The following is a 23,892-nucleotide window of genomic DNA, read 5'->3' on the forward strand; positions in this document are numbered from 1 at the left end:
CCGAAACAATGTTCAGCATCAGTGAAGCCCTGCTGCTGACTTTTAGGGATTAAGCACACTGTTGTGGTAATTCTTTGATCAGCTACAAGGGAGCAGTGTGCCGGCTGTGTGAAGGGGCTTCATATTTAAAGTTCATTTCTCTGTGAACCTGGGATGACAGCATCGGTGAGGTGCTGCAATGCTGGCATGAGGGCCTCCCAGCGCTGTTGGCAGCAGGGCAAGCAAGAGCGGGCAGCAGGTTCCTCCCAGCCCGTGTACAGTATGTCAAACATGGTGTGCCGGGCAAAGTGCACCATGGATCAGGTGAACCCTCCTCATCTTGCCCAGTCCATGCCACACCTGTGTGCACATGATCAGGCACACACCCACTCATGCCTTGGGGTAGAACCTCTTGATCAGACACCAACAGCTGCCTGGAGCTAAGCTTTGCAGCCCCGAGCTTGCAAATAACCTTGCAGAGGCTGTATGCTTACTCAAGGTAGAGGTTGGGTGGGGATTGAAACCAGATGACCCCTAGGCTAAATTAGGACAGCTCAAGGTCAGTGTCACTATGATCTGGAGCAGACAGAGCAGATGGGACCCTCAGTGCCCCACCTTCCTTCTTTCCTTGGCCTTTGTTGAGAACTGACTTGGATTCAGACCTGCTTAACACTGAAGTTCTACTGTCTTGCTGTTCAAAACACTGGGTCCACTTTTGCTTTCCCTGTAGAGACCCTCCTTGCGCCACAGCTGGATGGCAAGGTTTCCCAGTGGGCTCCCCTGCTCCTGGTTGGCCCCGAAGCTTGTGGCTGGTAATGGAGCCCCTGTGTGCTGTCGATCCTGCATGCACCAGGCCGTTCATCAACCTGTTCCCTCCTGTGCTATGCTCGGATCTCCCTCATTAGGCCTGAATTTACCTCCATCCTACACAAACATGGCCTTAGCTCATTTTTATTGTTGTAAATTATTTATGAGGGGAATGTTGAATCTTGAAACTGAGGTGTGAGGAAAATTAATCCCATGTTACTTTTATCTTTCTGTACTTTTCTCTCCCTTGCTTGACTTATTGAGCTGTGGCCAGAGAAAGAAGAGCTTTGGCATTTTAAAATATAATTAGTGTTGAAACTGCTTTTCCAATTGGGCGGGTGGCTGCTCTCTGCGCACAGTGCAATGGAAAGCAGGCCAGACCAGGGAGGCCATGTCTCTGCAGCCGCCATCCCTGCAGTGTCTGAGAACTCAGGATGCTTCCTCTCCTGTAAAATAGGGAGATAACATGGCCGGGTCACATCCCAGGTGTGATGTGAGCATCAACTGAAAAGGAGCCTGAGAAGGTTTTTTGAGGTTTACAAAGTGCTGTACAAACAAAGCAGAGGTATGTCTGCGTGTTTTGTGCAGTCTTGGTGTCACTGGATGAGGAGCTGCTGCAAGTAGGCCTAAGGATTTGGTGTTTTCTCCAGTATTGCATCCTGCCAGGCAGGTTAAAATTGGTCTTAAACACCCAGGCTCCCGTGTCCCCCACCCCTCAGATTCCATGTGCAGGCTCACATCCACCCTTCTTCTTCCCCTGGCTGCAGCCTGGCCTGCGACCCTGGGCTGCAGAGGATGCACAGTGCCCTCCCTTCTGGCTGGAGGCTCAGCAGCTTGGGCAGCCTGGAGTGCTAGTTAATAAATGGCCTTTTGTTAGGAAGGTCAATTGAAGTGACGGTGGAGACGCTGTTAAAAGTAATTTGCAGTCAGAAAATATGTAATTCAGGGCAAGCTGCTTTGAGCGATGGCCTCTGCCATGGATATCTTGGGCGTTTCTCATTAAAAGCCTCCTTGGCTCTGGTGGGGCTTCCTGCACCGGCGAGTGGGCCGCAGCCCCGCACCCAGGGCGGCCATTTGTCTCTGTTGCACAAAGGCTGCCTTGATCCCCTGGGCACCGCAACTGGGGGGAAGGGGAGAAGGGCGGGGGCGTGCGGCAGGGGCCTGCTGTGTCTGGGCCCTGCAGGCTGGCCAGGCCGGGGCTGCGCGGAAGCCCAGGCTCCTTTGTCCGCCCCAGCTGGAGGCCGCCTGCAGCCATCTTGGAGGCTGCTGGGCGCCCGGTGCATCCTGGGAGACCGCCTCCTGCGGTTGGCAGCGGCCGCGGTTGACAGGGGCCAGCGGGGCGAATCCCAGGCCTCTGATGTCTGCTCACCTGGTCCCCCACCCACACACCCCTTGTCTTGTTCACCTTCCCTCGCTCTGATGGTAGAGGCAGTAGTGTCTTAACAAACAAGTACCCACATGCTCTTTATCAGTCCTCAGTGCGGTAGTGAGCACTGGCAGAATTGGTCCATTCTGTTAATGAGTCGTTACTTTTGCAAAGCACTTTTGGTAACCGATAGCAGGTACCAGTATCTTGTACGCTGCAGCAACGTCGTTTTCACGTTCCCAATAAGACACGATTTTTTGAGTGCAGACTGTTTGATCAGTGCTTGTTTTGAATCAGGCAGCTACAGATATTTAACTCAAAATCTGTATTGGGGGCCTGCCTCCATAGCCACTCAGTAAATATTTATTTAATGCCTACTGGATACAGGAAGCACTAACCTTCGTGCTTTATGTAGATAAACCTGCCTGGTAAATGAAATTTGAAAATGGGAAATGATGCAGTATGGTTTCTACCCCTGTCCTAGACTTGGGCAAGTTTATCAATGCATTGGCAAGTCCGTTTCTGTAGCTTTCTGTGGGTTCCACTGGTTGCATGTGTGACTTGCACGCAGCATTTTGACTGTTCCTAATTAGCAGCCTGCAGTCATTTCTAGTGGTCCCCTGTTCTTTCTGATTTTCTTTTCCCTGCTGCTGTACTGGGGGTGCAATCCAGGTTTTCATGTATGCAAGGCAAGCACTCTACCATTGAGCCAACATCCTTCAGCCCTGCCTTTTCTGATTCCAGGCTAAGAATGTTCCTCCTACCTGCCTAGTTAGGCAGGGTGTTTGGTTTTCTTTTGAAGCAGTAACTGGCCTTAAGAGAGCTGGCAGAACTATAGTCAGTGGAGTTTAATTGTTACAGAAGGAGGTGGAATTTAACTTGCTCTTTTCACTGCTGCTTCTTTAAAAGTACTTAAGTTCATTTACATAAGGTGTTGCCTTCTTTATTTGCTTTCTGGTGCACTTGGACTGCCTGAGTACAGTGCTGTCCACGCTACACCTGTCTCCTCTGGCCCTGTCAAGAGGCAGTCTGCAGCAGCAGAATAATTCCATTTCCCCTCCCTTTCACCAGCAAGAATTAGGGTCATTGTCAGTGTTTAGCTTTGAGTAAGTGCCCACGTGACCTGGGGTTAAACACAACAAAGGGATCTGCCAGTCCTCTAGGGGTGGTGCTGCCTTTGTTTCTGGCCAGTCACTCTGGGTCTGTTGCCCCAATTCTGCCAGTCTCATCTGCTTTTTTATTAAGTGCCCACTCCATGTCAGGGACCTCTCCAAGCCCTTCTTTTACTTCGATGCTCTTAGTTCTTGCACCAATTCTCAGAGTGTAAGTATCATGACTCCATTTTATAGTAGAGAAAAATTGAGGCTCCAGGAGGTTTGGCTTCTTGCTCTAGATCACCACTAGAATGTGATAGAGCCTGAACTCAATGCTCTGCCTTTGCCCAGTGCCCAGAACACTTCTCTGTATTTGCAAAGCTGCTTGCATGTTTGCAGAGCTCAGCCTCGGCACTGCACGGTAGAGGCAGTGCGCTCGGAAGCCCACACCTCCAGAAGGAGTGAGCAGAAGGGAGAGAAACAGAGGCTGTCGTTAGACATAGCCACGTCTGAGCGATCCTCAGTGGAGCTGCTGGTATCTGTTACAAAATCAGACAGCTGGACGGTGGAGTTAAGAATGATGTGCTTTTGGGTTTGAGTCGAAATTTCCTCCTGGGAGCAGGCAGGGACAAGCCCTCAGTTTTCAAAGCTCACTTGAGGAGAGCAGAGGCCAGAGGTGATTGAATTCTTGGTCTGAGTGAAGGGTCAGCCAGCTGAGATGTGTGGCGTGTGGCTGGGGACAATTGCCATGTATTATGGTTCTGGTTGCTGAGACTTTGTATTGTTTGTCTTAAACACTAAGTTTGAATTCTGTGCTTTCTTTTTCTTTTTCTGAACCAGGACCAATCCACCATGCCTGAAGTCAAAGACCTTTCGGAAGCCTTGCCAGAGACGTCCATGGACCCCATCACGGGAGTCGGGGTGGTGGCTTCCCGGAACCGAGCCCCAGCAGGCTATGATGTAGTGAGTCAAGACACTAGTTTGTACACTTTGCTCACTGATTCAGTAAATACTTACCTTCTGTGTCTGAGACCTTCTGACCCTGTGTGTAAGATGTGCTTCTTCCCCCTAGGAACTTAATCAGAGGTGGGAGACCAGTGCCAGTGGGAGGGCTCTGGGAATGTGCTGGTTTGGGAGTCAGAAGACGGAGCCAGTCAGGGCTGTATCCTAGCTTTGAATGTGGCTGAGTCATTTGACTTCAGTGACGGTCATTTTCACCTTCTGAAAAATTAAGGGGTTGGGCTCACTGATTTCCAAAGTCACTTCTAGTTGTGACATTTCATGACAAGGATCCAAAACTCTGTGAAAGACCCTGGTGGTTGTCATACATGTATAAATGCTACAAACGTGTTGTCGTACGCCGAATGGCTCTTTGCAGTTCACAGAAATGTCCTATCCGTGAATTCTTTTAGCTCTCTGAGTCCCTGGAAGTCTGGGAGAACACACAGTTTTGTCTCTGCTTTGTCAATTAGAACTTAAGCTCTAAGAAGTGAGGTGACAGAGTCCTTATCCTTGGATATGGTGATTAATCAGGACCAAACACTCTTGGTGGAGCACTTGCTTTGCCCCACACCTCGTGCTGTGCGCAGTAGTCCCATACGACAGGACTGGCCCTTCTGTTAGTTCAGTGACAAATTTCCACACAGGATTGCAGAGTGACACCAGGGGGGTTAATGGTGAATGTCATCCTGTGTTTGAGATTCTAAGGTGATTTTATTTTTACTTCCTATTTTGTTTACACCTTATTCTTGTACATTGAAAATGTATATCAAGAATACATAAAAATAGAAGAGTGCTGGTCTCCTTAGCCAGCACAGAAAAAAACACCTCACAGTGATTAGGTCAGCATCTAACGTCCTGGGGTGGGAAGGCCCTGATGCCTGGTCCTGAAGAAGCCCTGAGTCCCGGATTCTTAGTCTAGTGCTGTCGACATTTGGGGCCAGACAGTCCTGCAGCTCTGTGCTGTGGGACTCCTGTGCATCACAGGAGCTGAACGTCCCTGGCCTCCACCCAGTCCAGGGAGTAGCAGCTGCCACTCTTCCCCCAGTGGAGATGATCAGAAATGTCTCCAGATATTTCCAGATGATCCCAGGAGGAGGGAAGGTGGGTAAAATCAGCCCAACTGAGAACTGCTGCGGTCACATAGGTTGTGCCAGGTGGGTCAGTGTGGGTCTGAGTGCAGGCAGAGGGGCCTGTTAAAATGCTCCACATCACTTTCCCAACTTTTCAGAATGTTTTAAACATTTTAAAAGTGAAAGAACGAGGGGATCTTTTTTGACAAAGGTTTGAGGGTTACCTGCTGCCTGTCTTCAAAGCCCTGTTGGAATGTAAAACTTTCCATAAAGTAGAACCACTAGGTATGGCTTTTGCCATAAAACTTTTAGGAAAGCTAATAAAAATGTTTCTGATTTGAGAAGCCAAAGTGTCTTTGGATGAGTTGGATGGTGAATCAAGACAGGCTGAGCGCTCGCCCTGTGGGAGGGTGGGCCCTGGGGTCCCTCTCCTGGGAGGCCTCGGGGAGCTTGCACACTGGGCCTGGCTTGCTGCCCTGCCGTTGCTCCCCTGTTGAGCTGCATCTGTAACATTCTGTTGGCACCTTTGGGGTCATCTTGAATGCTTGGCTAGTGGGTGGCAGATGGCCTTTGATGGTTTGGTTTTCTGAAAGTCTCGGGGAGCCTGACAGGAGCACAATCCATCCCTATCATTTTCTCCTAACATCTAGCTCAGGGCAGAAGAGCGCGGTGTCAAATGAATAAAATTAATAAGCACATTTCATGATCATGCTGTACCATGCATTTTAGTGGAAGGTGAGCAGGGCAAGGGGCTTGAGCTAGATCGCCTGGTAATTACCCAGCCTCCATGCGCGGCCAAGAATGAGATGTCTGTGGGCTCCCTCTAAGAGGGAGAGGGGTGGGAGTTGTCTCTTTGTTCTGGTCTCTTTTCAGATAAGCATCTTGTTCCCCAGAGGACTGGCCCTAGGTTCAGGGGGATGGTGGGAAGGGCCCTGGGAGAAGGGTTGCTTCCCCATTCTTCACATACGGAGTTTCATATGAAGTTGTGGAGTTTGATAGTGACCTCTGAGGAGGTCCAGAGGATGAGGGTGCCCTGCTGCCAACGGTGGTGAGACCTCTCCCTGTCTGTCACATGGGCCTCAGGGTTAGCCCCCTGCACAGGTATATTGAGCACAATGACCCTGAAGTCCTGCGAGTCAGGCACCCAAGGGCGGCTGGCCCTGTCACACAGCTGCTTTAAAGTGGGTTTAGGCGCCATTGCTGCTTGACATTAAAATTGCCAAAGGTTCATTTATAAAAATCTAATTTAATGACTTCACTTCCCTTCCAGTCAAGGGTAGCTTCTTAGGTTAAGAGGCTAGGGACTATTTGCTAAACTTCTCAACTTATTGTCCCATTTCTGTGGTCTTTTCTGAAATGGCCTCCTCTTTGTGTCCTGCAGCCACACTCTCAAATCTGGGAATGACTGGGGCTGATGTTCCATGCCGTCAGGAGTTGGGTGGGTCTTGTGGTTCTGGGATGCCCCAGCCCTGGCCTCATGACTCTCTGCTGCAGGTGCCTGGCATTGGCCAAAGGCAGCGCATGCCATTTCATCTTCTGGGGATGGGGAATTTTGGAAGGATTGTAATGCAGTGAGAAACGCTTCATGCTACAGCTTATCACCCAGAATGAAACTTCTAATTCTAGGCCACACTGGGATGTCCTGTGTCTCAGGGGCATCGGACTAGACCTCACTGAGGATCACTGTGGGGCATATTTCCTGTATTCCCAGTGACATGTCTTACCTTTTACATACACTCATGAATGCTTACAGCTCAGACCAATGTCACAACATTGTGTGTGTGAGGTGGCCCTGAACCGTCATACCTGTGAAGCCGCTTTTCCGTGTTGCCCTTACTTTTGGTAAAAATGTGACCATCCTTTGAAGCCCAGCTCACACCATACCTTGGAGAGACTCTTTGTTAGCGGTGCTCTTTCGACACTCTACTTGGCTTCACAGGTTTTATTGGCCACCTACTGCTGTACAAGACACTAGAAGTCCTATATTCTGGGGCATTGGGCTCCAGGAGGTGAAAGGTCAGAGATGAAGACAGACGGATGAGGCCAGGTTACAACAGAGTTCTGAGCCATACTGAGGAGCGTGGTTATTATTCTGGAGGGTTAGGTTAGTCAAGTTTGTGTTTCAGGAGTTCACAGGTAAGTACAGGAAGGAAAATGGTTGGAGAGGATAGATGTTGAGGCAGGTGGGTGAGTTTGGAGGCTGTTAGGACAGAGAGAAGATGGGGCCTCACGGGGCAGCTGACAGTGGCAGTGGAGAGAGGTAGGAGATCTGGGGGAACCAGGCGCACCATCTCTGAGTGCTGGCCCTGGGTGCAAAGGTGAGAAAAGGGAAGGGTGAGAGTGACACAGGGATCCCTAACTGGGCAGCTGGGTGGACTTGAGTGTTCTCTGTTGAGACAGGAGCAGAGCCATGTGGGTGGGGTGGGGGAGGGAGAGAAGCGGGGCTGTTTTGGATGCCTCAGTTTGACGTGCTCGTGCATCATCCAGGCGGAGCCCTCGTCCTGAGGTCTAGAGAGAGGGCTGAGGGTCATTCTCATAAAGCAGGGACTGGGCACAGCCGGCCTCAGCCAGGGAGAGGCTGGGGAGCCAGGAGATACTGTGTCTGACAGGGTCACATCGAGTCCCACAGATAATCATGGATTGAGGATGGGCAGAGCAGTCTCAGGAGCAGGGCTGGGTGGACTTGAGGAGTATGGGGGACAACACTGAGGAGTGTGGGAGGCCTTGAAGGGGAGGAGGCGGGAAGGTGGTGCCAGAGGATGGCTTGGCATCCTGGGCCTGTCCCTGGCTTACAGGTGGTCGAGTGTTGAGCAGGTTCAGTGAGGGAGGGGCGTGGACCCAGGAGAGGGAGGGGCAGAGGGGTTGGGACCAGGGGTCCAGGAGGTTATGTTTGGTTAGCTTTTGCTCCATCCTGCTGCGTGGGCTGGGACGCCATCCTTGGGTACGGCCTCTGAGACAGGTAAACCCACACAGGCCCGTGGGGAGAGACCCTTAGAAAATGGAGACCTCTGAAAACACAAGTTAGTTGGGCTGTGTCTTCAGGTTCAGATCAACAGAACATTCAGTATATGCTTGTAAGATATTGGATATATTATAAATTAAAATGTCATCCACCTGGGGAACCTATAAGACATGCCCATGAGTGATTAATGGCTGGACTGTTGGACCAAAGAGGAGCCTCTGACTTCCAAGGGTAGGTGGTTGCCATGGGACTTGGTTTCCAAGGAATTTTGTAAACATTTTCCAAATCATCAAAATCTCATGATGGCTCGAGCGCTTAAGACTCCACCCTGTGAAAATTGTACATGTCACCAGAGAGCCCCAACCTGAGCTGTTCGTCCTCTCCTCTGAGAGGCGAGGGTTGCCTGCACTCCCTCTGAGTGTGACCTTCTTTGTTGTCCTTAAGTAAATCTTTACCTGTGCTATTGACTCCCTCTGAGGACCTGAGATTCCCCCACTGTCCTCCCTTCCTCTGGTGACACTCTGGCCACGCTCCGTATCCATGGGCAGCGTGTGGACAAGCTGTCAGTGCTTTCCCTCCCTCCTCCTCCTCTCCCTTCTTTCTTTCTTCCAACAGTGTTGAAACTAATTAGGCAATAAAACATTGCTTAAAACTGTTGGGCCTACATAATTTATATATGCCCAACATGTATTAGGAGTTTTCTGGATAATTGGAGTTTCACATGCTTGAACAGTAAGATGGAAGGGGTTGTGTTAGTCAGCTTTTGTTGCAGTGACAAAATATCCAACACTGACAACTTAAACGGGAGAAAGACTTATTTGGGTTCAGGGCTTCAGAGGTTTCCGTCCGTAGTCTGCTGGCCCCATCACTTTGGGCCTGATTTGAGGCAGAACATCATGGTGAAGGGCATGGTGGAAGAAAGCTGTGCAGTTCATGGCAGCCAGGAGAGAGAGAGAGAGAGAGAGAGAGAGAGAGAGAGAGAGAGCGCGAGCGCGAGCGCGAGAGAGCGCAAGCACACAGGAGGCTGTCAGGAACAAGAAGTGGGCTTCCAGGCGCTCCTCCAGTGACCCACTTTTTGCAGAGAGGCCCCATCTCCTATAGCTCTCCCACCTAATAATCCACTCGGCCGTGAATCCCTCAGTGGATTAATCCATGGGTGAGGTCAGGGCCCCCAGGATCCCAGAAGCCCCACTTCTGAACATTGCTGTACTGGGGATCAAACCTTTGAGGAACACTTCATATCCAGACCTCGACAGGGGCTTTGGGGGCACTAGGCCGGAGCAGCGCCTCTCTGGGCCAGTGGGCTGGGTGGGGAGCAATGCCGGGAGCTGACGGGAGGGTCCTAACCTGCCAAGGAAGGCCTGATTTTCTCTTACCAAAGTAGGAAAAGAAAAACAAAACAAAACACACAACCACTCCCGGCTGAAACAGGCTCCCAGGGGCTTGTGTTTCATGTGGTGCTCAAGGAATTAAAAAATCCTGAAGAGCTCAGGAAGACGGTGGCAATATCTTGTTAAAAGCATATGATAGCTGTCAGTGGAAAATGTGTGTGCTGGCCACCGCTGTCACATGGCCTCTGGAAAGCTGAAGCTGGTGGGGGGCCGTGGGCGGGGCAGGAAAGCCCCCCTGTTCCTCCTGGCCAGAGCCTCAGGCTGCTGCCCTCCTGTCTCCAGCCGCAGGTGCCAGAACCAAGGGCAGCAGCTTGTTCCTGTGGCCCTGAGAGCCCCTGGCCAGGGCCAGCCTCGCTACAGAAGTGGCCAGGACATGATCCCGCCTCCCAGATTGGTTTATTTTCAGAACTAGAGCTTGTTTTGATAAAAGGCACCAGGTGTTCCTCCTTTTTGTTTTGATAGAAAATACATTAAACCGAGATTTACTGAAAACACGGAAAGTGGTTTCACAACCGCCCTTGGCCTTTGTTTCCTGTGGCCTGAATTAGCACCCCACTGTTAACTGTCCCATGTTTCCCCTCCTTGCTTCCCCTTGTCCCACTGAGCTTGTCCCCAGGGATGAGCCCCCTTGGGTGGAGTCCCATGCACACTCAGCACAGTGCCAGCGTCCAGGGGAGCCAGCGTGCTGCCCGACCTCTTGACTGTTCCCTCAGAAACCGGGTTCCTCTGCCTGCTTGTGGAGGAGCGGGCCTGCCTCCTCCAGGCTTCCCTCCCCTGCCACCAGAGTGGAACAGAGGCCTGAGTTCCCACTGAGGACTCACAGCTGGGTGCCGGGCCTGGTGGGGAACAGCAAAGGGTCCCCGTGTCCTATTCACTATTTAGAAAGGCTTATAACAACAAAGCCTCAAATAATTGAAGGAAGAGAAGAGGAGCTTGGTTTAACTTCTCTTTTTAAAAAATTCAACTTTTAATTTTGAGCCAATGGTAGATTTCTGTGCCCCTTAAGGAGTAGTGCAGAGTTTTCCTGTGCAGGCCTTCCCCCGGTGGGGATACCTTGCGGACTCTAGTGCAGTATTACAGCTGGGCCATTGACATCGTGCAGTCAAGACATAGAATATTTCTGTCCTAAAAGATGCCCAGGATTTTGATTTTCCTCAGGTGTGGTGTGGCCGATAGATCAGGGAGCTAGTTCCTTACTCGGTTCCAGAGTGGACAGGCCAGGCGGGCCACGCGGAGAAGCACCAGTGTGGGGCAGAGGCAGAGGAAACCAGGAGAGCAGGGGCAACAGCCTCTGTGGTGGTTTGCCTGGGACGGGCAAGGCAGGAGGGCCCACAACCCAGGGCTGTCTAGATTGGATAAGTTTGGTGGGCTCTGGGCTGCAAGGATGTCTCTAGTGTCAGGCGTCTGCCCCAAGCTGACACAGGCAGGAGAGAGGCTCCAGGACTGCAGGGCCCTGATGCAGGAGGCTGCAGGAGGCTGATGGGAGTTTAGACCTAGGATTGGTTGGCTTGTATGTCAAAGGCACCCAACAGGACAGGCAATAGCAAGTCCCTAACTGCCTCTGGGGACGGAGGGGCTGATGGGAAGAGCTGGGTCTGCAAAGCCCTAAGGCATCAAAGCATCATACGGAACATAGAAAAAACCCATAATATGGTTCCCATCACCCAAAGGATCCCTCATGTTGCCCCTTTAGTGGCACACTATACTCCCATCCCCACCTCCTCTGTAACCTGATCATCACTAATCTATCCTTTGGTCATTTCAGAAATGTTATATAAATAGAATCATACCTTTCGGGATTATTAGGAGTTTTTCAAAATCTCTGAATAATTCTCTGAAGAGTCATCCAGAGAATCTATTGCATGTATCAGTAGTTGATTCCTTTTTATTGATAAAGCTATCCCCTAGTACATATGAACCATAATTAGTTTGACCATTCACCCACTGAAACACATCTTGGTTGTTTCTAGTTTGAAGCTATTATCAATAAAGCCTGTAAATACTCATTTACAGGCTTTGGTATGAACCTAAGTTTTTATTCCTCTGGAATAAACTGTTTCAGGAGTACATTTGCTAGATAATATGATAGTTGCATATTTAGTTTCTTTTTTTTAATGATAAACTACTTGCCCATGTGGCTATAAAGTACAAGTGGTACAGTTTCTCCATATCTTTCCAGCATTTGTTTTTGTCAACATATATATATTGACAAAATGTATATATATGTGTATGTGTGTGTGTATTTGTGCCTTTCTGACAGGTATCAATAACTCATTTAGTTTTAATTTGTGTTTTCCTGGCAGCTAATTATGTTCTTTTTATAAGCTTCTTTGCCATTTATATATTCCTGTAGATTTTCTCCTATTTTTTCTATAGGTTTCATAATTTTACATTTAACATCTAAGCCTGTGATCCATATTTTACATGATTTTTTTATTGCTTCCTTTTAAACACCTTTGGAAGGACCATGTATGAGAAAGGCAATTTTCCTTTTTGTTTTAAATTCTAATTTGTTATATATGACAGTAGAATGCATTATAGTTCATATTACACACAAAAGCCCAATTTTTCATATCTCTGGTTGTACACAAAGTAGAGTCACACCATTCGTGTCTACATACGTGTACTTAGGGTAATGACACCATCTCATTCCACTGTCTTTCCTACCCCCATGCCCCCTCTCTTCCCCTCCCTCCATTTGCCCTATTTTCCTACCCCCATGCCCTCATCCAACCACATTATGAATCAGCATCCTTAAATCACAGAAAATATTCAGCGTTTGGTTTTTTGGGATTGGCTAACTTCACTTAGCATTATATTCTTCAACTCCATCCATTTACCTGCACATGCCATGATTTTATTCTCTTTTAATGCTGAGTAATATTCCATTGTGTATATATACCAAATTTTCTTTATTCATTCATCTACTGAAGGGCATCTATCTAGGTTGGTTCCAAAGTTTAGCAATTGTGAATTGTGCTGCTATAAATATTGATGTGGCTGTGTCCTTGTAGTATGCTGTTTTTAACTCCTTTGGGTATAGACTGAGGAGTAGGATAGCTGGGTCAAATGGTGGTTCCATTCCCTGTTTTCCAAGGATTCTCCATACTGTTTTCCATATTGGCTGCACCAATTTGCAGTCCCACCAGCAGTGTATAAGTGGGTCTTTTCCCTCATATCCTCACCAACACTTATTGTTGTTTGAATTCTAAATAGCTACTATTCTGACTGGAGTGAAATGAAATCTTAGAGTAGTTTTGATTTGCATTTCTCTAATTCCTAGAGATATTGAACATTTTTTCATGTATTTGTTGGTTGATTGTATATCTTCTTCTGAGAAGTGTCTGTTGAGTTCCATTCCTCATAGAAATAGAAAAAGCAGTCATGAAATTCATCTGGAAAAATGAGACCCAGAATAGCTTAAACAATCCTTAGCAAGAAAAGTGAAGCAGGAGGCATCACTATACCAGACTTTAAACTATACTACAGAGCAATAGTAACAAAAACAGATGGTATTGGCACCAAAATAGACTTGTAGACCAGTGGTACAGAATAGAAGACACAGAGACTAACCCACATATTTGCAGTTATCTTATATTAGACGAAGGCGCCAAAATGTACATTGAAGAAAAGAAAGCGTCTTCAACAAATGATGCTGGGAAAACTGGAAATCTATATGCAACAAATGAAATTAACCCCCTATCTCTCACCATGCACAAAGCTCAACTCAAAGTGGATCAAGGACCTAGGAATTAAACCAGAGACACTGCGTCTAATAGAAGAAAAAGTAGACCCAAATCTCCATCATGTTGGATTAGGCCCCAACTTTCTTAATAAGACTCCCAGAGCACCAGAATTAAAATCAAGAATCAATAAATGGGATGGATTCAAACTAAAAAGTTTCTTCTCAGCAAAAGAAATAATCTGTGAGGTGAATAGAGAGCCTTCATCTTGGGGGCAAATTTTTACCCTTCACACATCAGATAGAGCACTAATCTCTGGGATATATAAAGAACTAAAAAAATCTTAACACCAAAAAAAAAAAAAAACCCAAAAAACAAAAAACAAACAAAAAAAACCCCCAAATAACCCAATCAATAAATGTGTCAAGGAACTGAGCAACTTTCCTTTTGAACCTTAGTTAAAAAGCAGTTGAACGTATTGTGTGGTTATATATTTTGTTCTCTTCTATGTATCTGTCCCTCTGCCAATACCATACAGTATTGATTATTGCAGCTATATAATAAGTCCTGAAATTGGATGGAATAATTCCTTCTGCTTTATTCTTCTTTTTCAGAATAGTTTTAGCTATTCAACTTGTCTGCCCATATAAATATTAGGATAATCTTGTCTATTAACAAATCTTTTGTTGGGATTTTGATGGACCTTAATATGAAATCTGTTTATCAATTTGAGAAGAATTCATATCTTTACTATACTGAGTCTTCTATTCATGAATGTTTATTTAGTTCTTCTTTGATTTCCTTCACCAACATTTTACAGTTTTTAGCCAACAAGCTCTCTATATGTTTTGGTAGATTTAAATGTATGTACTGTATTTTTTTATTTTGAGTGAGTGTAAATGGAATTGTCCTTTAAATTTGAAAGTATTTGTTGCTATTATGTAGAAATACAGTTAATTTTCATATGGTTTTCTTGATCCCTGTGATCTTACTGAACTAACTTATTAGGTCCAGTTAATTTTGTGGATTCCGTGGGATTTTCTACCTTGACATTTTTTATTCCTTTCCCATCTGTATGCCTTTTATTTCCTTTTCTTGTCTTATTGCAAATGTTAGAACTTCTAACATGACTTTGTCTACTGATTATAAGGGGAAAGCAGTTTTCACTATTAAGTATAATGTTACCTACTGAGTTTTTGTGGATACTTTTTATCAAGTTGTTAAAGTCCTTTTCTATTCCTGATTTTCTGAGAAATTTTATCACCAATAGATATTAAATTTTGTCAAGTGTTTTTAATGCATCAACTGATGTGATCATGTGATTTTATCCTTTTTCTGTTAACATGTAGGCTATATTCCTTGTTTTTTTTTTTTTTTAAACAATTGATTGATTCTATCCCTAGAATCAATCCCACTTGGTCAGTTGCTAAATTTTCTTTGCTAATATTTTGTCTTTTCATTGGTGTTCTAGACCATTTACACTTATTGTGGTTATTGATATGTTAGGGTTTAAGAATACCATTTTTTTTCACTGTTCATTCTTTTTTTTTTTTTTTTTTACTTTCTTTTTTTTTTTTTATTGTTGGTCGTTCAAAACATTACACAGTTCTTAATACATCATCTTTCACAGTCACTGTTCATTCTTGTCTTTGTTTTCTGTTTCTTGCCTTCTTATGGGTTAGTTAGACATTTGTTAGAATTCCATTTTGGAATTTGTTTGCATAATTTTTTTAGTGGTAAGTCCATATTTTACATTGTGTGTGTATGTGCATGTGTGTTGTGTCGGTCTGTCTGCCGTTTTTATAACAATCTACCACTGTTATCATTTTAACAGTTCAGATGAAATGTAGAATTCTTACTTTGTTGTATGTCCTTTTACCTTCCCTCATTGACAAATGTATAATTGTCCTGAATATTTCCTATAGATACATTTAGAACCAATCACATAATGTTATGACTTTTGCTTCCACCATCAATCCTAATTTAGGAAACACAAGAGGAAGAAGATCTTCTTTATTTCTCATATTTTTGCTTACCATTTTTTTTTAATCTGAAAATGTCTTCATTTCCCCTTAACTCCTGAAGGAAATTTCTTTGCTTAGAGGATTCCAAGCTGATGATTTTTAGTGCTTGAAAAATGATGTGGCTTCCTGTGGCCCCTGTGATCTCTAATGAGAAGTCTTGGAATCTGAATTGCTCTTCCCCTGTAAGTAAGGTGCCATTTCTTTTTCACTACTTCCAAAATTCTTCCTTCGTCTAGGAGTTTGACTAGGATGTGTGGATTTGTGTTGGTTTATCCTGTTTGGGATTTTCTTAATTTTATGACTCTGTAGGTTTATGCTTTTTGCCAAGTTGAAGTTTTTAGTCCTGATTTCTTCGGGTTCAGTTCTCAGCATCTCCCCTCTTTTAATTCTGACGACAGACAGCGCTTTTGTCGTGTTCTGCAGGCGCCTGAGGACTGGGGGCCCTGTGCAGTCTCTCTTCTCTCTGCTCTTGGTGTGGGTGGTGCCCGCTGTCTGTAGCTCACTATCTGTCATCTTCTGTCCCCTTCTGCAGATCCCAAACACTGAGTTCCTTTCGGTGCGTGTATTTTTTCCATTCTGAGGTTCCAGTTTGGTTCTTCTTTATATTTTGAGTGCTGTTTGGATGTGGTCTGAGTGTGTCCCCCAGGGCTTCATGTATTGAACTTCAGTTCCCCTCAGGAGACAGAGTAGAGGTGGTTCTGACTGTGGTGGTCGGAGGTGGGGCCTTTGGGAGGGGGCTAGGGTCAGATAAGGTCATTTGGACAGAGCCGCAGGTGACTCACAGCCTGATAAGAAGAGGGAGAGAGGCCAGAGAGGTGCACACATGGCCTCCTTGTGCTGGCCTCGCACCACCCAGGACTCGGCCAGCAAGAAGGTCATAACCAGCTGTGGCCTCCCAACCTTTGACCTGCAGAACCATGAGTCAAGTGAATTTCTTTTCATTAAAACTTACCAAGTCTATGGCATTTTATTGTTAGCAACAGAAAATGGACCATACACCATGTATTTGCTGAGACTCTTTTTTATTAAGTGTGTTTATAATTGGCTCAGGGAGCATTTTTATGCTTACATTGTTTTATGCTTAAAAAATAAAATTTTTCCAGGTAATTTTAATGTCTCTGTCATCCTGGTTTGGCATCTGATTGCCATGGTTTATTCAATCTGATATCTTTCTGTTTTTTGATATGATAGATAAATTTTTTATTGAAACCTGGACATTTAGGGTATTATGTTGTAAGACTGGATCTTTTTAAAATCTTTTCTCTTAGCTAGATGTTTGTTTTATACTTTTTTTTTTCTTTTTGTGATACTCAATATTGAACCCAGGGCCTTGTGCATGCTAGGTAAGCACTCTACCACTGAGTTACACACCTAGCTTTTTAAATTTTATTTTGAGACAAAAAAAAAAAAAAAAGCTCATTAAGCTCCCCAGGTTGACCCCTAATTTGCGATCCTGCTGCCTTGGCCTCTACAATAGGCATGCACTACCATGTCTGGCTTAGCTAGCCATCTTGTGGCACTGCTATGGTTGGAAAAGGTGGGAGGTGCCATCTCTTTATTGCCAAGTAGGGGTAGAAGTCCAGTTTCCTTGCTGGACATCATTGACACCCAAGGAGGCAGGGCTCCCTGGTACTACTGGGTGGAGGCGGGAGTTCTGGCTGCCCTGGCCTCTGCATTGACCTCCCTGGTAGGAGCTGCTCATTGCAGCTCCCCTTGGGCCTCTGCTGCCTGTTTGGGGCTGGAATGCAGCTTCAGTCAGTATCAGTATCACTCCCTGGAGCTGGAAAGGGGAGGGTGCTCCTTACTGCCCAGTGGGGATGAAAGCCCTCCCTCTTTACAGGGCCTCCTCTGACACCTCCTGAAGTCTGGGCTCCTTAGAGGTGTGAGTGGGGCAGGGCCTTATGTCTTGCCAGAGTAGAGTAGTTGTTCCAGAAAGTCTTCTGTTTGCTTGGCTGCCTTAGAATGGAAAGAGCAGGTTGTTGTTGGGTCTTTTTGTTTTTATATATATTTTTTAATTTTTTAATTTTTAGTTGTAAATGGACACAATACCTTTATTTATTTACTTTTATGTGGTGCTCAGGATCCAACCCAGGGCCTCATAGGTGCGAGGCAAACGCTCTGCCACTGAGCCACCCCCTCAGCCCCTGCTTTTATCTTTTGGTCTGTGTCTGTTGCTGTTTCTAGGTTGCTGGTATCTTTAGCTCCCAGTCTGGGATACATGAGGCCAGAATAAGCCCCGGGAGCTCACCACCGTGGTGTTCCTTGGGTCCTGAGGTCCCAGCAGGTGTGCCTTTTCTCACCTTTGAGAGTCTTCTGTTTGTTTTCTATAATTCCAGGGGTTTTAGTTCTAAGCAGTAAGAGAAATAGGGGAAAGTATACCCACCCCATACTCCTAGAAGTACAAGTATTGGCTTGCTTTAATTTTATGTTAATTCAGGGTTAACCAGAATCTGCTCATTTCTAAGCCTGTCGGAAGTCTTTTCAAAGCATTTGTTTCAGCCTTGCTGTTCTGCACACAAGCAGGAAGTATGCTAGCGTCTGCTTACAAAATGCTCACCAGCTACTCCCTAAAGTCCTCAAAACTGCTGGTGCTTTGGGCCACCTTTCTTGTTTTTTGTGGTTTGCATTTGCAGTGTTGAAAGTTGTTTGTGGGAGGGTGGAGCACATTGGCAGGAGCAGATGCAGCTGACATGGAGGATTTGGGAGAAGAGCTGTCCTTGAGCGTCAAGATCACCATGTGGTCTTTCCTGTAGGGAAGATCTTTAAGTCCTTTTCCTACCTGGGGGACTGTGTAGTTTAGTTATCAAAAGCCTAGGCTCTGGCAGCCTTTCTGGGTTTGGATCTTGGCTCTGCCCCTTGGCTCTGCACCCTGGTCAGGTCACATCACCTTGTAGTGTCTCTGCAGTGGGATTAATAACAGAACTTTCTTCATGGACTTTCTTCATGAAACCAAGCAGATCCTCATAAATGAATGATCCGAGTCAGCGCCACCATATGAGAAGAACAGCTGTCACGTCCTCCTGAGAAGGACACAGCACATGAATTAACATGCGGAAAAACTGTACACATCACACGTCACATAAATGTGTACATGGGAACACATAGGAAAGAAGGGGAAAGTAAATGGGGTAAAATGTTAGGATTTTAGGCAATTTTCACATTATTTTTGTAACTTATCCCTAAATCTGAAATTATTTTAACACAAAAGCTTTAAAAAACTTAAGGGAACTAAGAGATATCTGTCTGTCCCAGGGTGATGAAGACATTGTGTGTATTTGTGGCTCTCCCGCTCATCTGTTTTTTTGATGTGTCTTTTAGTGCCCAGCCCTGTCTGTGTCTTGGAGTCAAGCCTCAGGTGGACCCTAACCCCTCCCCACCCCCAGGGTACCCTCTTCTGAGCACCTCCTTTCCCTGTGGGATGCGGGCTGCCTAGTCCTGTCCAGGGCCCCTGCAAGCTCAGGTTTGTGCTTTAGCTCCACCCAAAGCTCACTTCCCATCCCTGAGGCGAAATCCAGCTTCTGTTCCCTGTGGTGAGGCCCTCACACTGAGACCTGCACTTGAGCCACAGGGAAGTAGTCATAAGGAAGTAGCCTCCTTCAGAGGCCTGTCCACCGTAACAGGTCTGCCTGGGTGTGGGCTGACCCTGAGGGTCTGCAGAGATGCTGTGCAGGCGACAGATGGGACCCACAGCAGCCAGTGGGAGTCACAGCAGCTACACTGCAGCAGGCCTGCCCGCAGGGGCCCTGGAAACTCTCAGGTTCAGTCAGATCATACCAACAGCCGAGCTTTAGTGCTTAACCCAAATCCTGCATGAAGATGATGTCACGGCATCTTGCTTATGACCTCAGCCTGCAGGCTTCCCTGTTAGAATGCAGTCTGGTGACCACAGTGAAGAATCTTCTGCTGTGTGGCATGTGCTTGGGCCCCAAAGAGCTGCATTTTTCAGGCTATTTCTCAGCCATACTCTATTGAACCTATTCTATAGTAGCACAGTTTCAATTATTGAAAGTTCATAGCACTTTTTTTCAAAGTTAGCAATTTCTTGATTTTCTAAAAATTGAGGTGAAATTGCCCATAACATAAAATTAACCATTTTAAAGTGAACAGTTCGGTGGCATTGAATCCATTCAGGGTTGTGCAATCACTGTTTCTATCCAATCTCAGAACATTTCTTTTTCCCCGGTAGGAAGCCCTCTACCCAATAAGAAGCTGCCCCCCCCCCCCCCACCACCATGGCCACCACTAGTCTGCACTCTGCAGAGAGCTACCTACTCTGGATATTTCATATAAATTGAATCATGTATTGAGACCCTTTTGGGGGGCTCCTTTCATTTAGCATATTTTTAAAATATATGTATTTTTAGTTGTAGATGGACCTCTGTCTGTCTGTCTATCTATCTATCTATCTAATTGGTGCTGAGGGTTGAACCCAGTGCCATACACATGCCAGGCAAGAGCTCTACCAATAAGCCCCAGCCCCTAGCATAATGTTTTTATAGCATGTCTGATACAGCTATTTCCTTCCTTTTTCTCTTTTTAATAAATGTTTGGTTATTATCCCACATTTCCTAAAAGAACTTCAGGTTCGACTTGTCCAGCTGTACAAAACATTACGTTTTTATTCTCAGTGCAATTGCACTGAATTAACAAGTTGATCTGAGAGGAATCAACATGTTTATAATATCAAGCTTTCCCATCTATGAACCTGGTTTGTTTTATTTATTTATCCTTCAGTAAGGTTTTATGGCATTCTTCACATGTCATGTCATTCCTGTTATTTTTGTACGTGTTTTCCTTTTGTTGCTGATGTGTAAGGGTTTGTTTTTACTAGCTTTATTGAGAGGTAGTCAATATACAGTATACTGCATGTACTGGAATCGAACTGTTGGGATGCATCTGGACACAGGACTGTATGCCCACAAGATAATGAACCTGCCCCTGACTCCAGCCTTTCTGGTTGGCTCTTTTGAAATGCATCCCTCATGCCCCTCACCCCATTCCTAAGAAACCACTGGTTTACTGTCATGGTAGACCAGGTTGCATTTTCTAGAACTTTATGTAATTTCTCTTTTTTGGGCGGGCTTTTTTCTCTCAGAATAATTATTTTGAGATCTTTCACATGGTTGAGTGTGCCGGTAGTGCTTCCTTGTTTGTTTAATGAGTGGATCTCTGTTCTTCTCCTGTGTGGCAGTGGTTCACCCCTGGATTACCTGGGCTGCTTCCAGGCTGGGCTGGAAATAAAGCTGCTATGAGCATTCATTACAGGGAGTGGAATGACCGGATCATATGGCAGACCCAGGTCTAACTTTTAAAGCAACTGCCGGACTATCTCCAGGGGTTTGCATCACATTGCAGCCCCACCTTTAGAGTTTCACTTCTTCTACATCCTTGCCAACTTGACCTGGTCTTTCTTAATGGGGTCAGGCCAGTAGGTATGTGTTTATGAGTGTAGTTTGTGTTTCTTGAATAATTAATGCTATTAAACTCTTTTGCTAGTAGCATATGTTCTTTGGTGTTATATCCAAATTTTTTTGGCCTGTTTTTTATTGGGTTGTCTAATTATTCATTTGGAAAGGTTCTGTGTATTTTAAGAACAAATCTTTTGGGTGTATATTTTGCAAATATGTTCTCCCAGTTGGTAGTTTGCCTTTTTATTTTCTTAACAGTATGTTTAAAAAGCAAACGTTTTGGGGCTGGGGATGTGGCTCAAGCGGTAGCGCACTCGCCTGGCATGCGCGGGGCGCTGGGTTCCATCCTCAGCACCACATAAAAAAAAAAAAAGTTGTTTCCGCAAGGAAACTGAAAAATAAATATTAAAAAATTCTCTTTCTCTTAAAAAAAAAGCAAGCGTTTAAAGTTTGATATCCAGTTTACTATTTTTTTTCTTTTGTAGATAATTATATTTGAGAAATCTTTACAAACTCACAGTCAAGATTTTTCCTTCTAATCCTTCTAGAAGGTTTATGGCCTTACTCTTAAGTTTATGACAATGACTTATTTCAAGTTTATTTTATATATAGTATGACATATGGATCAAGGGTCACTTTTGTCATTTGTGGTCTAATTGCAGCACCCTTTCTTTACTGATTATCTTTTCTTCATGGACTACTTTAACAAATTGAAAAAATCAGTTGATCATGTATATACATGTGTGTTGTAGGGCAAATTCTTTTGTATTTTTTAAAGTACTTTTGATTGTTCTGGGTCTTTTGAATTTTAATATAAATTTGCAAACAACCTTGCCAATTTCTACAAAAAAAAAAGCCTGCTGGGATTTTGAATGAGGCTGTATTAAATGTGTGGGTGAATTTATAGATATTTGACAGCTTAACAATTTGGGGTGATCTGATCCATGAATATTATGGATATGATAATGTATAGCTCTTCATTTATTTAAGTCCTGTTTAATTTCTCTTAGCAGTCTTTTAGTTTTTAGTGTACAACTCATGCAGATTGTTTGTCAGGTTTATCCCTAGGCATTTAATATTTTTGATGCTATTGCAAATGATGTTTATTTTTACTTCATTTTTGTTTATAGAAATAAAGTTGATTTCTGCATATCAACTCGGTATTCTGCATCCTTATTGAACTCACTTGTTCTCAGTACTTTTAAAAAATTTCTTACAATTTTCTACAAAGTAATATTTTTCTGTGAGTAAAAATGCTTTTATTTCTTCCTTTCCAGCCTGTATGCCTTTTTATTTCTTTTTCTTGTCTTACTACACCAGCTAGAGCATCTAGTAGTACAGTATTGACCACAAGAGGCAAAATCAGACATCTTCACCATGTTCCAGATTTGAGAACAAAAGTCAGTGTCTGACTGCTTAAGTATAGTGTTGCTTGAAGGTTAATTTGTAGCTACTTTATAACAGGAAGTACCCTTCCAGAGAATTTTAATCATACATGGATGTTGAATTTTGTCAAATGCTTTATCTACATCTATTTGGATGAGCAAATGGTTTATCTTTTTTAACTTTTACAATGATGAACTATACTGATTCATATTTCAATGTTAATCTAAGACTTGCATTTCTGGAATAAATATCATGTGCACATAATATGTTGTCCTCTTTATTTATTTCTTTTAAGTTTACTAAAATTTTGTTAAGAAATATTATGTGTGTTCATAACATTTGTTCATAATGTGAGAAGTATTGATTGGTCTGTGGTTTTCTTTCTTATAATGTCTTGGTCTAGTTTTTATATTAGAGTAATATTGGTCTTACATAATGAATTGAGAGGTGTTCCTTTTCTGTTTTCTCAAGATTTAGTGTAGAGGAAAAAAAAAGATTTAGTGTAAAATTAGTATTATTTCTTCTTTAAGTGTTTGAGGAATTCACCAGTGAAGCTCTCTAAGCCTGGATTTTCGAAGATTTTTAACAATAGTTTGATTTTTAAAATAGATACTGTGCTATTCAGATTTTCATTCTTAAGTGAGCCATAGTAATTTGTGTGTGTCAAGCAATTTTCCATTTAATATATTTTTGAAGATTCCTGGTCATAAAGTTGTTCGTAATATTCTCTTATTGTCTTTTTAATGTCTGTAAGGTATGTGGGATATCCTCTCTCCCATTTGAAATGAAGACAAATGTCATCTCTCTTGTTTTCCTCTTCAGGCTTGCCTACCGTTTTTATCAATTTTATTGATCTTCTCTAAGAACCAGCTTTTGGTTTTATTGATTTTTCTCTATTTTATTTTTAGTTATTACAGGTTTTCCATGATAGGGTTTTCTTTTTCATTTCATTTGTTCTTGTGGTACTAGGGATTGAACCCAGGGATACTCTATCACTAAGCTACATTTGCAGCCCTTTTTATTTCAATTTTGATACAAGGTTTTGCTAAGTGATCCAGACCAGGCTGGAACTTGCAATCCTCCTGCCTCAGCCTCCTGAGTCGCTGGAATCACAGATATGCACCACCATACCTGGCTCATTCTGGCTTTTTAAGGTGGATGTTTTGATCCTCAAGTTGAGATCTCACTTCTTTAAATTCATTTAATGCTATGAATTACCCTCTAAACTCTGCATTAACTGTATTCCTCAAATTCAATCATGTTTTTTATAATTTTAAACTCCATTCATAATACTGTCTAGTTTCTTGTATGATATCTTCTTTGATCTTGATTTATTTCAGTGTATGATTTTTTCATATATTTGGGGATTTTCTAAATATTTTTCTGTTATTAATTTATTAAATTCCATGTGATGAAAGAACATATCCTAGAATAAGGAAAGCCAACTTTTTTTTTTTTAAAAGGCCTGAGAGTAAATATTTTTGGCTTTGTGAGTCACATATGATCCCTTTTTCATATTATTATGTTTTTTACCCTTAAAAATATAAAAACTATTTGTAATTCTTAGATCCTACACAGATTGATGACTGGACCTGGCCTGTGAGCTCTGGTTCGCTGACCCCAGGCTGGACTGGGACGCTTTGGTGGATGTTCCCAGAACACTTGAAAAGAAAGTATGTTCTGCTGTTGTTGTGGTTGACAGTTCTACAAATGTCAACTT

The 23,892-nt window shown here is 44.2% G+C and overlaps 1 protein-coding gene across 6 annotated transcripts in view; it reads left to right on the forward strand.

Annotated features, from left to right (window-relative positions):
• Positions 1-23,892, forward strand: part of Mvb12b (multivesicular body subunit 12B) — a 176,242-nt gene that overhangs the window by 8,357 nt on the left and 143,993 nt on the right. For all 6 annotated transcript variants that reach the window (XM_078048224.1, XM_078048223.1, XM_078048226.1 and 3 more), the window contains exon 2: positions 4,087-4,209. In XM_078048224.1, coding sequence (XP_077904350.1) covers positions 4,087-4,209 — 123 coding nt within the window. The remainder of the gene's footprint in view (positions 1-4,086; positions 4,210-23,892) is intronic.

This window comes from Ictidomys tridecemlineatus, chromosome 4 (assembly GCF_052094955.1).
Source record: "Ictidomys tridecemlineatus isolate mIctTri1 chromosome 4, mIctTri1.hap1, whole genome shotgun sequence".
Taxonomy (NCBI): domain Eukaryota; kingdom Metazoa; phylum Chordata; class Mammalia; order Rodentia; family Sciuridae; genus Ictidomys; species Ictidomys tridecemlineatus.